The sequence below is a fragment of the Sinohyriopsis cumingii genome, chromosome 14, assembly GCF_028554795.1.
Source record: "Sinohyriopsis cumingii isolate HCF-2022 chromosome 14, ASM2855479v2, whole genome shotgun sequence".
In the NCBI taxonomy this organism is placed as follows: Eukaryota; Metazoa; Mollusca; class Bivalvia; order Unionida; family Unionidae; genus Sinohyriopsis; species Sinohyriopsis cumingii.
Window position 1 is genome coordinate 89,202,487 of NC_142974.1, and position 16,766 is coordinate 89,219,252.

The following is a 16,766-nucleotide window of genomic DNA, read 5'->3' on the forward strand; positions in this document are numbered from 1 at the left end:
GGGAGCAAAAATGGAATAGCAATGTTTCAAGAATAGGTCATATCTGCCTTTACAAGTACAGAAGCTATTCATAACATGTCTGTAAAAGAAGGACAAGTAAAACCATAAGATGAAAGCCAAAATGAGGGTGGAATTCTGCAAAGAAAATCTTCATTTCTTTGATAACTGTTCTATTAATTATTATTTATTTCCAGAAAAGAAATCATAAATGATGAACAAAATTAAAAATTACAACAGTCTACAGAATTGCATGTGACAAAAACCAATAGCAATATGCATGAGAGCAGAAGTCAAAGAATTTGAAGTTGCCAATCATGAGGTGCTTATTAACTGAAAACAAATTGATTCTTGTAAATAAAGAAAAATGTAATGGGATACACTATAAATTAAATTTTTTTTAATTACATTAGTCCCCCTCTTATAAGACCACTCATATTGCAGAAGGGAAGTGGCCTTATAATGAGGGTGGCCTTTCTAGAGGGGGATGACAAATGCGAATAGTAAATACATATGAAGAAAGTCACAAGTACATTTAATACTAAAATGTTTAATATTTTCATTAAAAAATCACATGCATGTTATGAAATAAATGTAAAACAAACTGCTTCATCATTTTCAAAAGAATGTTATGAATAACCATTGATATAGTTTTAAAACTGTTTTATAATTATGTTACAGATCACATCATCTGTCACTTTGTTGGTAACAGTCTAAAAAAACAAACCAGTCTTGTCACAATTAAAAATATCCTGGCTGTCATATCCCCTGCATATATCGTTTAGTCTTTTGTTCCAATCTTCGACAACTTCATTATTAACATCAGCTAATTCTCCACTAAGGAAGAACACTTAATATTGTGTCACAATTTAAATCTGTGCAACCATCCATTACTTGCGGTAAAGTCGTCATATCCCAATTCAACTGACAAAATTGTTGCTTTTTCTTGTCATTCAAATCAGGATACAAACATCTCCTGGCTCAAACAGTCTTCCTTTTTCCGTCCATTTCACCTTCCCACTTCTGCAGAACTGTTTCCTTATCTTTCACGATATTGTTTATCTAAGTCTTTCCGACATTAGTTTTCTGCAAGAATTCTCGACACACACCCCCCCCTGGTCGTTTGAATTACTTTCACTTTCTCTTCTAAACTGAGAATTTTTCTTTTCCTTGACGACAGGTTGATCTTTATGCATCTAAATAAATTGCTGTGTGTTTTTAAAGGAAGTGATCTTGTCACGTGATTCGTTAGTCGCAGTCTGGTACCCTATTGTTTTTATACATTTCTTTACACCAAGTGAGAGGAGCCAAAACGACTTCGATATGTACAATTAACATCGCGCAGATTTGACCTCACAGCCGTTAGGATTTGTAACTTTGACAATTATTGTCAGTAGTAATAGCACTAATTATCAAAGTGAACAAGCTCAACATCTTACTAAGGGAAGCCATAAAGGCTATCAAACCATTTTCCTGATGACTTGTGTATTGTACATCGATGCTGCCACTTCTCAGCTGTTACTACTGTTACAATTATCAGAGTAACTAATCCGGGCATCTTATGATAACACAGCTGTATGGCTAATTGGATTACATGCACTTACCCTTTTGTATGGATTAAAATTTGAGTCTTTCTCGGCTTTGTGGAATAAATGTGACTTTTCGTGAGGCATAAATGATATATTTTATTAATCTTAGTGGTACATGTACTTTAGTCAACACTCTTTCAGTAACGAATACCTGACATCGGTAAACAGAAATTGGATTACTTAATGCACACATTATGAATAAAATACTGGTTCGGGATACATCTTAAAATAAAATGCAGCCACTTGCGAGGGGAAAATTATATATTATTGCATTAATATGCTGGCTGCTGGTCGTGTTAGCCAGGTGGCCTTTCGTGAGGTGTACTTTTGAACACAAACTCGTCAGTGCCAACGGATTCTGGCCGTAAGGAGCAGGTGGTAGCTGGTCAGGGAGACCGTTCAAGAGGAGGGCTACTGTATATACATAACCCCTCCCTTGAGAGGTATAAGCATAATTATTACTATTATAAGTGGCAAAAAAGTGTAATCTATATATTATATGCCAGTATTACAGCATGTATAAAAAAGATACATTTTTACTACTAACCTGGTTTAGTAGTTAGTAAAAATTCTTGTCACAAAGGGCAAAATCCATCTGGATTAGAACCAGAATACAAATACAAAATATACTGAAAAATTATTTATATTCAGCACTCACTTCAACTAGTCTTTATGTGTAACTTTTGCTAATTGATCATGAACTGGTATCATGCAATGATCATGGTAAGGTGCTCTGCATTACATTATTCTCATATTCCTCTTTTAAAGTTTATAAAGTTGTGTTGATTTATCCCTTTTTCTGATCTGACATGTTTTGAAGTTTGAAAAGATCCATCTGCTTATTATTTTGCATCATATAACATCCACAACTCACAACATAAAGCATTTCACTAGCGTCATTTTCTTTTTAAAAAAATGTAGACTGGTTCATTAACTACCATATCAATAAAATGAATCTGTTAGGCAAAGTTCACCTTTGAAGAACCTGTTTTCCTGGAAAGGGGTCATATACAGTTGCTATAAATGACAAATAAGGAAAGAGATCTTATGCTACTCTTACAACAGTCACTTTTCTAAGAACATTTTCAAATTTATATGAGTGAAATTGAAGAGATAATAAAAAAAATGACAAAAATTACTTTTTACAAATTTATTTTAATTTTATTTTTGATAAAGCATAAAAGCATAATCCATATACAGTTTAGCGGAAAATGTAATTTGGTGAAAAATAGTGTAATGGGTGGCATGTATGTTACTGAGGAGAAAATATATTTTGAGATGTACGCATTATCACTTCTGTAAGTAACTGGATTACATAATTGTATACATTAACAAAATTATAAAGAATTGAGATGTTACATTATTTGCTACAAGAATATAAAGATTCTGTTTTACATGGCTGTAGACAGTATGTTCCAGTGGATGTTGTTTATTGCAAAATTGACATTATTTACAATTTGCTAAATACAGGACTGGAGAAAAATAAAAATTAAACAAGGTAACTTTCAATAGAAGGAAAATTATTGTCTTCTATTTTTGAATCAATTCTTTTTAAGTAGCATGAGAATATGGTATGCCATCCTACATAGTATATAATACTTACTTTAGCAACTTCCTGCCATCCTACATAGTATATAATACTTACTTTAGCAACTTCCTGCCATCCTACATAGTATATAATACTTACTTTAGCAACTTCCTGCCATCCTACATAGTATATAATACTTACTTTAGCAACTTCCTGCACAGCAGCTTCAATACTGAAAGAGAAAAAACTAAGAATGTATTATACTGTATATTAGCACCAACGTGTCCTTTGGTCAATTTGCATGCCCACACACATTTATAGTAAACCATTATTCCTTATGGACATTAGGCCCAAAATAAATATGACTTTAAACAATTGATGCTTTACTGAGGATTCTCTGAAGGACTCCAGAAACTGTGGTGAAACACGACTGGTTGTTAACAACTTAGGGTGGAATCTGGAAGGGTGACCATCTGGATCATGAGTGCAAATAAACCATGTGATCATGTTAAGAGTGTCCCTTTCCATAGTTAAGGTGGTATATAATAAATTATCTAAAAAACATAGCTACATATATATTACAAAACATTATTGGACCTTCTCATCAGTGTCTATTGTACCATTAACTTGTCTCATCATGTGAATGTTAATGATCAGAATGTGTCATGCCATCTAAACATAAAAAAGGGAATGCTCTTGTTTATATAAGTATAAATTTTCTTTGGCTAAGTGAAAATATTCTTAAAAAATTAGTTATCATCATTATGATTACTCGTTATTTCCTCTGACCTTCTTACTTAAGTCCAATATTTGACATGCTCATATCTAATTCTACAATTCACTGATCAGTTTGCATGTTTTTAATGATTTTATTTGCATGTTCTTTGGGACAAGAACTGTGTATGATGTTAGTTACATAGTTACCACTATGTTTAAAATATTTGACAAGACTAATTATCCTCTGTGGGCAATTACAGTGCATGATCAGTGTCATATTAGATTTAAATTTGTTCTGTTTTATTTCTATTCAGCATGTGAAGGAATTCTTAGGCTGAGGGATGATTTTCTTGTAAAAATTGAAGCCCCTGTTGAAATGGTTTCAATGCACATTCCTGCAGGAGACATACTCTGTTCATGAGGAAATACAGGACTGAAATGCAATTCCTGCAAAAACTAAAGCCAGCTTTTAAACAATTGGCACTTGGATACATTGTCACTATAATGACCATAGAGTGACATCGGTCCAATACTGGGAACAGACCTTGTGATTGTAACGCTGAAGCCCAAGTTATGGAGGGATACAGGACATTAGTTCACCATCACTTGTTATTGTTGGTGCAAGGGTTTAATGCAATTTTTCAACACATGATAGGCTATACAAGATGGCCGGTATATTTGGCTGAGGAAGAACCTGGGAAAAACCACTGACCCTCTGGAAGCTGCTTGTAAGCGATGGCTGAGTTCAAGCCTCGCCACCTCAGTCATAATAAAAGGCTGTATAAGAATCTGTGGTGGCCATACACAATTCAAACCTGTCACCTCAGTCATAATAAAAGGCTGTATAAGAATCTGTGGTGGCCATACACAATTCAAACCTGTCACCTCAGTAATAATAAAAGGCTGTATAAGAATCTGTGGTGGCCATACACAATTCAAACCTGTCACCTCAGTCATAATAATTATAGGTTACTGCATTTATATGGAAAAATATGAACGAGTTTTGGGATGGAATACTGCATGACCTTGGGAGTGCAGTATATCCTTCTGACAAAACGAGTTCATATTTTCCCATACAAATGAAGTAACCTTTTTAGTACATGCTCATTTTTTAAAAATTCTACCTAAGGTTTAATTATATAAACAAAATACACTACAAGAAACAACGTAAATGAATGAATGCCGTATTCCAAACTAAATACACAAGCGCAGATTTGTCATTACACTATAACATCATTATTAATGCGCACATAACTCCACCCAGATAAATTTGAACTTAGTCGCGTGCTCGACATAACTTTTAAAAGAAATAGTCGTGCCTAGTTAAAACTGAAATTTGCAGTCATATTGTGAATGAATGCACACTGCAACAACTTTTCCATTTGATCTGGAATGAATATATTTTGGTATTTTGTTTCGATTTGACGAAAGTTTGTGATTTTGGACTGGATTCATCTGTGCAAATTATACATGAAATACATCGAATTGAAACGGCACGGAAGAAGCGTATTTACATCTGCAAATGTGTTTCTGTTTCTGTCAGTGAATGTTTTAAATCATAATGTGGGGAAAATATGAAGTTTTCAATTGCAATTATCAAAAAGACACCATGGAATTTAATGCTTATTTCATTTTGAGTGCAGTGAGGAGGATGCAATTGCACTTATCATCGAAATTACAGCACAATTTCGAAATGTGTAATCCAGATTGAAAACCTATGACATGGCTCATGTAATTCGGATTTGCAGAATTAAGAAAATACATTTTGAGGAAATTCAGGATGTAAAACTGTAAGTATATTTTATTTTGCCATTCTTATCAGCAGCTAAAGAAGAGAGTATATGACTTGTCACTTGTATGTTATTTGTAAGGACCTTATCTTGCGTATCTTATGTAGCTAGCCTAAATCCGTAACATTGTATCAATGCAGATTGTGCCAAAGCAGCTGGTATGTGGCAGTCCATGAAACATGTTTTAGTTCATTCACAAACAAATTTAAACAACCACAACGTAAAGAGCCTCTTATGCAAGTGTATATGATTAGTTTACAAATCAAAAGTGCTGGCGTCTGCATCCATTGTTTGTTTACAATAGAAAGTAGTTCCTTTATGTATGTGAATCCTATATGTGTATTGTTGCGTGAGTTCAGTATCGAGTAATACTGAACAATTCTGACAATGTAAAGTTAATGAGGAAAAAAACTGAGCATATAATAAAAGGCTGTATAAGAATCTGTGGTGGCCATACACAATTCAAACCTGTCACCTCAGTCATAATAAACGGCTGTATAAGAATCTGTGGTGGCCATACACAATTCAAACCTGTCACCTCAGTCATAATAAAAGGCTGTATAAGAATCTGTGGTGGCCATACACAATTCAAACCTGTCACCTCAGTCATAATAAAAGGCTGTATAAGAATCTGTGGCGGCCATACACAATTCAAACCTGTCACCTCAGTCATAATAAAAGGCTGTATAAGAATCTGTGGTGGCCATACACAATTCAAACCTGTCACCTCAGTCATAATAAAAGGCTGTATAAGAATCTGTGGCAGCCATACACAATTCAAACCTGATAGCCAAGTTCAGTCTTAATCTGTTGTGGTCATACACAAATCAAACCTGATAGCCAAGTTCAGTCTTAATCTGTGGTGGCCATACACAATTAAAACCATCAGTCTTAATGAAACAGAGCCATCACATCCTTCTTGTACAGACAGGTTCATAATACTTAATGGTAGATGTGTCATTCATGGTCGAGGTATCTGGGGCTGAAACCTGTAGTCAATATAAAAAATTTGCTATAACAGAAAATCCTGTCGGTCGATGATGGCATTAGGAAAATACGGATCTGTAAGGTATTATGCCTATAACATTCTTCAATAAGTATGGGCCTATCATCTGCCTAGGTCCAACTGGGCACAAAGACACTAAACTAGACCACTGCAGTAACTGACAGTATATCTCCATTAACAGGATGCCTCTTTCTAATGAGTACCAGTGTACAGATGTGGGGACAGAATACATGAGTATTCCCCTCCAGCATGTCTGAAGGCTAGTTTGGATTCAGTGTTGACAGTAAGCAATCTATATCTGATGGCATGGAGAGAAATTGTGGTGGAAATGATCCCCATCTTTATGCTTTCATCCATATTGATTCATGATAGCCATGGTTTTGATCATGTACTGAATCGGCAGGACTGTTTTCCCTGAGAAGAATCCATATAAACTAGGTACTGTAGCACTAAACTGGCTACTGAGCAAGCTAAGTACACTGTAGTACCAATGCTCTGATATCAGGATGGCATATGAGATACTACTGAACAGCATAACCTGGTCCATCATTCAATCCTATAGGCAAGATTGCCTTCAGTATTGATCTCATTTTGATTCAGGTATCAGAGTCTGAACATGACAGAATAGGACCATTTATCCTCTATAACATTATCAATTGTAGGATCACCATGGATAAACTGATCCCTATGAGTGCCATTGTCCTGATGTCTGATCATACTGATTAATGGAAGCAGGTCCATCACTCAACATAGTAGGCCAGATCCGCTTTAGTACTGACTGTGCGATCCTATTTGGATGGCAGAGTCTGATCATGATGGAACTGGGCCAGTTTACCCTTCATAACCTTTTAAGTTCCTTATGCTTGTGTGGATTATGGGACATGTGATCCACTAAACCAGTCCCTACTTTCACTGTACATGACAGCATCTGAGGTGCTTATTGGTGAGGTCTTCAACATTCCCATGCCTGCTATGTGTCTGCCTGTGACTTGCCTTATAGAATGCTCTGTATGTTTGCCACTAAACCAAACTGCATTAACAATTTAAAGCCAGTAGATCTTTCTTGACTAGCATCAACTGATGCTAGAACTCTGGAGTAAACTGCAGATGACGAAGGAGAGCCAAACTCTAATGGTAACAATCAAAAGACTTCTTTGATTGAAACCCAGAAGCAGTCTTAACATGTCATTACTGGGATTAACAAAGATGGAGCTTTTTCAGTGTACTTCATCATCTCTAGAAGAAAGTGGCAATGCCAAAGCTTCTTGTACAATGTGAGATGTAGTTGATGAAGACTGCCTAAAGTGGTGGCCCATCATACTAGCAGATCATCCCAATTGGGATATGGTAACTACCAGATGATCACTAAGTAAATATCCTTTTTTTAAAAGACTTTGATGTGAAGCAGTTTATTCAATATCAGGAATAGGTTGACAGAGATGACCCAACAGGAAAATGTTGACAGAGATGACCCAACAGGAAAATGTTGACAGAGATGACATCTGCGTCAATGCTAATTGTGTCCTTGTCTCCCAGAGTTCATTTCTGTGCTTTCCCTTCTTTTCAGCTTGTGCTCACAGTAATGAAGCTCACTAACTTCCAGGCCAAACAGAGTATATTGATATGCATTTCTCATGGTCTAATTCTGCAACAAGACTTGGAGCAGACAATATTACACAGGTGTAGTCAGCCATGCAGCCTTCTTTATGAACACAAGGAGTGGATGTTACTGAGCTACTACACCACAATGTGTAAAGTTACCAGAGACAAATGGGCTAATATGGCAGCTTATACAAGACACTGAAATGTCACTCTGAATAGCTGTGAAGTATATGGTATATGGTATAAACTTAACTGTAAGAAATGCCTTAGAGACTACCTATTGCAATATGACTTTTAGTAACAACAAAGTGGACGCTATTATATAAAATATTTGGTGTAAACTTACCTGTAAGAAAGGCCTAAAAGATTGCCTATATAAGCAAAGTCACTGAAGTGTCACTTTTAATAACTCTGAGGTGGACACTATGACTATAAACTATCAATAAAAAACTTATTTGTTTGAATTGAAAATTATGCAGTGACATGCATTTATTATGAATTTAAATAACTGCTGCAACTCTGGAGATATCTAAAGCACAGACTTTACACAACACAATTATGCTATGAATCATATTATGAATGACCAAAGCCAAGAGGCAGTCTGTGCAAGAAGAAGGACATCTATGTTTATGACAAAGTTGTAATTATACAATGGAAAACAAGACTTTGTCTTAAATGGACAGGAGAAAGAAAAAGTTGGAAATATAGCTTTAGTACACTTTCCTGAAAAGAAGAAACTCCTCCAGCTTGCTCCAATGTTGAATCTCCTCCAACATTCTTGTAGACGGTTTATGACATCAGTCAATAGGAGAGAGTGTGCTACTCAGTACAAATAGGTACACTCAGGATTTGGCACTAATACCTTATATCAAAATCAGATCATTCTACCTGATTGCCACATATGGCGCCAGACAGTATTTAGTCCTCATTGCTTAATATTTTAGCTGGAAGGGCTGGATTTGTGAGGAAGTGATAGTATTCCTACAGTATCATGATCAAGAAATGTATTTTTAAGAGGAAACAACTCCTTTCAAAAGGGGGCCCCGAGTGGTCGAGTGGTCTAAAGCGTTCTCCGCTACGGATCACTGCCATCTCACCTCTGTCTGCGTAGGTTCGAGTCTAGGATTCAGCCAATGTGGGTATGTGAGAAAGCTTGCCAGTAGCTTCTCGTGGGTCGGTGGTTCTTTCCGGGGTTTTCCCGGGTTCTTCCTCCACCATTAATACTGGCCGCCATGTATAGCCCTATCGTGTGCTGAAAAATGGCATTAAACCGTACAACAACAACAACAACAACTCCTTTCAAAAGTTATTAACATAAACTGCATGAACTTTTCAACATATGATCCTTTGTTCCTTTCAAATATTCCTGAATTTATTTTTTATCTATTGCTTGGTTTAAACTACAATTTCTAAAACTTAGTTTTGAGTACAATTCTGAGTCTCTCACTTAAAATGTTTTATCAATTTAAGGCCTGATTTTGATCAACAACAGTGCATTATACAAAGATTTGCATCAAACTGTTTAATATTATATATGAAGAAAAACATTTAATTTTTTATTTGTCATTCATCAGATTATCTCATACATGAAATTATTTCCAGTGACCATGCAGATTTATTATGCAGACCCATTCTCACCTGCATGAGAAGTCTGGAGAAATAAGGTGTCACTGTTTGACAGTGGTAACCTTTTGATTAAAGCAGAGATCTGTCTGCATTTAGTCCCATATATGTAGTTGCTGCATTGTGTTTTCTCTTTCAGCAAATAAGACTGTCAGCAACAACAGTGACAACTCAGTCCACAAATGATTGAGGCTTTCTAACTTCTTTTGTTTTCATGCATTAGCATAAATATAACTTCGGCTATCAGGGAAGCATAATGCCATTGCAGTCTTTGATCATGTCATCCATGCTACCTACTGAACCCCCACCCCCTTTTCTGTAAACAAAACAGTATGTTGGAGGGTAGCAGAGAGGACATGACTGGGTCTGATAAGACAATGTGTCAAAGAAGATAAAACTCCTATGTTGCTTCTAATGCTGGCATACTTTTTTCCCTCAACATGTTTTCAAGCTCTTATGATCTGATATGTGTGGGCAAATCAGTCTTTGAAGTAATATTCAATCTGAATTAAACCTATTGCAGTAAGACATTCACTAATCTAATGAGTTATATTCTACACAATTTATTGTGCTTGTACAAGCTGCTGTAATGACCTATATCAAGTAATGAATTCACAGTAATCAAGCAAACTGTTTTTGTTTGTTTCATCTAAAATCAGGACTACAACACCCAAATATCTGGAGCAGGTTCTGACCTTGGCTAGAAAAACTACTTCACCTAACTATAATGAACGGACAGGGAGACAGATCAAATAACAGACATGACTGTTAACATTTATCAACTATACATAGATATTAAAATGCCCTATATTCTCAACAGCTAATGATAATAACACGACATTCAAGACTCACCTCCATGACATTTTCTCTACAAGGTAGGATGCAATCAGAAATCCTGTCCTGTTGAAGCCATGTGTACAATGCACACCTGAAAAAGTATAACAATCAAGTTCAAATTGTTATGTATCATTTATTAAGTTCTTTTTATTCATTAGATGCTATGAGTTATGTAAGGTTGTATTTTGTAGCTGACCTTGTCCAGAATCAAATACATTTGTCTACTAAAGGTGTCAACATTTTAAGACAGGTCAATCTTAATGATCAGTTACCCAGGTATCTGATCCAAGGGTAATTATATATTAAATGTGATCATGAACCATGTTGTTGTAAGTCCATACATGCCAATAGCCCCCCCCCCCTCCCCAGTATAAGCATAATTATCACTAATATGAGTGGCAAAAAGCGTAATCTGAGCTTGAAAGATTATTCTACATAATACATGCCATATATACAGAAAACCATATAAAAAACATACATTTATTTTTGCTACTTACCTGGATCTATAATTAGTTAAAATTCTTGTCCGAAATCAGCTTAATCCATGTGAATTAGACAAGGATACAGACAAAAAACAAAATTAAATTATTTTTACACAACATTCACTTTATGTTTAACTAGTCATGCTTAACTTCTGCTGAATGGTCATAAAGTTCAAATCCGCAAATTCTTAATCCTGTATTGCATCACAGTCAAATTCCTCTTTCAATTTTTGTAAAGCACCATTGAGTTATCTTTTTCTTGATGCAACATGTTCTTCAGTTTAACAAAATCCCTCTTCTATCACTTTTCAGTCATATAACATCCACAAGACACATCAATAATGCCCATTTCATGTAATATTTGGTGCCATGTTCTTTTTACCAATACTGACTGGTCTGCTACTTAAGAGTGTATCAAACTATAATAAATCTGTGACACATGGTTCAATTTTAAGAAACCAGTCTGTTTTCTTTGAAACATGTTATGTACAGTTACTATAACTAGAAAATCAGGAAACTGACATACAAAGCCAAATGGTCACACATCAAAAATATAAGATCACAAGATGGAGGACTATGATGAATAAATGGGCATAACATGAGCCTTGAACAGTACTAATTATTTGGTGTCTCACTCACTCCTGATATCACCAGATAAAATCTTTGATCTGAACTTGAAAACCTAGTTCTTTTATATGAACTAAACAGGTGTGAGTGTTTGTGATTTGAATTTTTAATGTAGCTTTAAAAAAAAAATCAGTCATATAATAATAATAATGAGGACTTTGTATAGCGCCTAATCTTTAGAAGCTCTAAGCGCTTTACAACATTAGACAACAACTATAAGATAAAAAAATGTATAATGATATGATTACAAAAACAAACACCATGAAATTAGAAAACAAAAAAAACATGCTCAGAATACTTAAGGTAGGAAACATTAGGTCTTTAAGTTTGTTCTTGCAGTCGAAATAAGTGAGTTTTTAGAGCACTCTTGAATGGAATCACTGTGTCTTTGTGTCTAAGTTCAGTGGGCAATTCATTCCACGTTGCTGGGCCCTGGTATGCAAAAGAACACTGTCCATATGACTTTGTTTTCATAGTGGGAATAATGAGTATACGATTGTCAGAAGAGGAGCATAAGTATCTTGCTGGTGTGTACACATGGGTGAGGTCAGATAGGTATGTTGGATTAGTGTCTGTCTATGAAACGTAGCACAGAGAACAAATTTTGTGTTTGATTCTGGATCGAATGGGTAGCCAGTGTAGGGTACAGAGCAGCGGAGAGGTGTGCTCTGATTGTGGTACTCTAGTTATAATCCGAGCAGCTGTGTTTTGAACTTTTTGAAGTTTCTGGAGCAGATATTGAGATGAACCAGACAGAATTGAGTTACAATAGTCCAGTCTTGAAAGTACTAATGAACACACAAGTGTTTCAGTGGCATCAACTGAAAGATATTTGCGAATTGAGCTGATGCGTCTCAGCTCAAGATATGCAGCCTTGCATATGTTCATGACATGTTGGTGCAATGTGAGAGTACTGTCCATAGTAACACCTATGTTTCGTACTGACTGTGTGAATTTAATGTTGGTGTTGCTGATATTTATTAAAGGATGTGAATGAGAATGTCTTTGTGTTGTGATCAGAATGGCCTTAGTTTTATCATCATTCATCTGCAGCTTGTTACATGTCATCCACGATTTCACATCAGAAATGCACCTCTCTACACCTTGGATGGTAGCATCAACTTCAGCTGGGTGCATACCTGCCAACCCCTGACGAGGAAAAAGTGTAATCCAAGTGGACAAAAAGAGGAATCCATGCAGAAAAAGAGGAATCCACAAATAAAATGCTAAAAATTCAATAAACAATGATTTATTTGCCCCTCTCGTCTTTTAACATCATATACTGCTTAAGTTTTCATATGTAGCACTTTTAGCTTTCGAAAGCAACAGATTTTCATGTTGCATTTTAAAACACTTTGTACCAGCTGAGACCATGAATGTTTTGCACACCAGGAGAGCACAAAGTACTGGGTTACTGAGCCTGGATCTGAATTCACTTTTATTTTTGTTAACAATACTGAACAATCTCTCAGTCTGCATTAGAATGGTAAAGAACCAATACTCCTTTCATAACGTGATAAAGAAGAGGAAATTTATATCTTCCAGTGATTGTGTCTTTTAGCTGGGAAATAAGGTGCCACAGCACATCAAATCTATCTGCATTAAGTATATTGTCAGGAAGAATCCCAACTTTATACTGCAGGAATTCTCCTTCCAGATGAGCCAAGGTAGGCAATAGAAAGGGATATCTCTTGACAAAGAATCTAACACTTTTGAAGCTTTTTGACTGTCTCTCATTTACATCAGCAAATGAAGCATTTAAAAGCACTTCATCTCCATAGGGGAATTTCTGGAGCATGTAATCACAGGCTGTAGCATAATAATCTCTAACATTATCATCAAACACCTTCACAACTAGAGAAGAATTGTGTTCTATGAATTCTCTTGCTTCTGCACCAATAGCAAGATCTTCATTATCTTTCTAGAACTCGGAAAATAACACCTCTGCATTTATAACATTCATGTCCGCAATTTAGTTCTGCTGTAGATAAGTTACCTTAGTAATGGAGTTCGTAAGAGGAGCTAATACAATGTTTCTTTGTTTTCAAGTGTTTCTCCACATAAAATTTACCACCATGCCCAATATTAAAATGAGCATGATGCTGCCCTAGAATACAGGGACTCGTATCATTGCTTAAAACTGACCTGTCATACATATACTATATAGTACATGTATGACAGGTCAATTTTAAGCAATGATGAGAGCCCCTGTGCCCAAGAATGGAACAATGTATTATGCCATTTATGTATTCATCTTTGAAGGATTCGTTGTTGTTTTTTTTGTGTCTTTTTCTGATGCACCTGTGAAATTCTTTGAAAAAATATGTGCTCTACTAACACAAACATCGACTAGAATACATCTGATGACTTTTAGTGCCAAACAGTAAAATTATTTCCACACGGCCTGCAATAGATGTCACATGATGCTGCCCTCATGTCCTCATCTTTGGTGGATTCTGTTACTTTTATGTTTCGTTTATTATTGGCCTTTTTCCAATCCATCTGTGAAATTATTTGAAAGGAGACATTTTTGCTCTCATACACGCATCAACTAAAATAAATTATACTTTTCAGCACCAAATAGCTATAGACTGGTTCTGTACTAAATATAAATTAGAAGAAAAAAATCTGTGAATATTAAAAATTAGAAAACCAGTCTGTTTTCTCCTCACTAAGCCATACAGCTGTTATAAATAGAATACAAGGTCGAAAGTTTGAAAGTAGAACCAGCATGTTTCTGGGTAATAGGATAGTTGCTATAAATAGAACTGTTAGGAAAGCGTACTCTTATAGTGTAGGTATGTAGAAGCCGTCTTTTCTAAAATATGGTCTGCGGGATTAACGAGATGTTAATAAAAATGAGAAAACAAACAATTTTTGTTTTTGGAAGATGGCTATACCGAAAAAGCGTAATCCATACACGTTTACGCGTAAGGCGTAATTTAGTGGAAAAAAGCGCAATGATTACGCCAAAAGCATAATGGTTGGCATGTATGTGGGTGGCTAGAGTTGTATATTTGGGTGTCATCAGCATACAATTAGTGAGACACTGGATGATGATCTATGACACTTGAGAGCAACTGAGTATATAGAATGAACAGAACAGGTCCAAGAACAGATCCCTGTGGAACACCACAACATAGATCAACTGGGCTGGAGTGTATTCCATTTGCAGATACAATTTGTGTCCTGTTGACCAAGTATGACTTGAACCACAGTAAGGCTGTATCATGAATGCCAAATGCATACTGGAGATGGTGAAGTAATATATCATGGTCTATTTGTCAAATGCTGCTGACAAATCAAGGAGGGTGAGGACTGTAATCTTTCCGCTATCCAACGCAGAGAGAATGTCATTAACTACTTTTAGAAGAGTAGTTTCAGTACTGTGGCAAGGGCAATATGCAGATTGTACATTGCTAAAAAGACCGTTTGAATTCAGATGAGATACAAGCTGGGATAGAACAACCTTTTCTAAGATTTTTTATATCAATGAGAGATTAGAAACTGGATGGTAGTTCTTTAAATCGTTATGGTCCAGTGTTGGTTTCTTCAACAGAGGCTTTACAATGGCAGGTTTGAAAAATGATGGGAATTCCCCGGATGAGAAAGAGGTATTAATAACATCAGTTGGTGAAGGCAATACTGGATCTAAGCACTCAAGCAGCAGTGATGTTGGAATTGGATCAAGTTCACATGCCTTTGGTGCACTCTTCATCAGGGTGGTATGTATGAAATCCATAGAGACAGGTTCAAATGCTGCTAATGGTTGCTGCTCAAATTCTGTATCCCAACTGTATGGTGACGATGAGTCAATTGAAATTGTGGTGTCAAGCTTATCTCTAATGGTTTGTACTTTGTCACAGAAGAAATTTGCAAACATGTCCAAAAGGTTGACTGGAGAGAAGGTAGTTGGAAGTGGTGTAGATTTGTTCCTTTACATTAGCTTGTTAGTAATCTCAAAGAGCTCTTTGCAGCTGCAACTTTCCATGATCTTAGTAGTGAAGTGGGCTGATTTCGCTGCATGGACTATATTTGTGACATTCTTCTTAGAGGCTTCATAGATTTGCTTATGAATAGTGAGTCTGTGGAAAGCCAAAGCCTCTCAGCTTTATGGCGGTCTCTTTTAGCAGTGCAAAGTTGGTCCCTAACACTGCTATACCATGGAGAACACTTTTGAATTGATACTCTGCACTTGGTAGCTGGGGCATGTTTGTCAAGCAATGAACGCAGGCAGTTATCGAGTTGTTCTGCTGTAGGAGATAAGCAAGTTGTTAGGTTTGCTTGGATGTCGTGCATATCACTACAATGTTTGCAGTGTGGCAGTTTATAGTGATGCAGAGAGAGCACTGGGGCATCTTGCTGCTGACGTGTTGCATGATGTCCCACCCAGTCATATTATTCTGACACCAGGCTGACCAGTCCTAACACTAACCTCCTAACCTCTTAATGCCAAGCACCTAATGAGACATCTATTAGTATCATTTTTATAAGTCTTTGGTATGACTCGGCCAGGGTTGAAACCCGTGACCTCCCACATCCAAGGTAAACACTATAACCACTAGACCATTGGAGCGGTAAACTAAACGGGTACCCAATGACTAATTTTATTATCAGTGTCATTATGAACAGGCGGCTACCCAAGTACCCGGGCACCTTCTGAAAGCTTTATTGTGTACCTGACCAGAATCACTGATTCTTTATTTTATTCTGTAAACATCTAATACATAGTTTATTTTTCTGTGTGAGTGTAAGCTAAATATTAGGATCATTATCTTAGTCTGAGTCAAGGAATACAGTCTTCTTTAGTACCCAAGAGCAAGAGAACATTTTACTGCAAAATCGTCTTTTTTTATAACCATAATGACAATGACTTTTTTTTATACTTTCGACCACAACATCAACAGGCCTTTCCATACTAAATGTGCAAACCCTAAGCAAACTTTGCTCAAGGTAAATGGTCTACAA

General features: G+C 36.1%; 1 protein-coding gene across 1 annotated transcript in view; it reads right to left on the reverse strand.

Moving 5' to 3' along the window:
• Positions 1-16,766, reverse strand: part of LOC149784332 (mRNA-capping enzyme-like) — a 113,270-nt gene that overhangs the window by 69,364 nt on the left and 27,140 nt on the right. Inside the window, exons 6-7 of the mRNA XM_089932373.1 lie at positions 10,705-10,780; positions 3,316-3,346 (exon numbers count right to left, since the gene is read on the reverse strand). Coding sequence (XP_089788499.1) covers positions 3,316-3,346; positions 10,705-10,780 — 107 coding nt within the window. The remainder of the gene's footprint in view (positions 1-3,315; positions 3,347-10,704; positions 10,781-16,766) is intronic.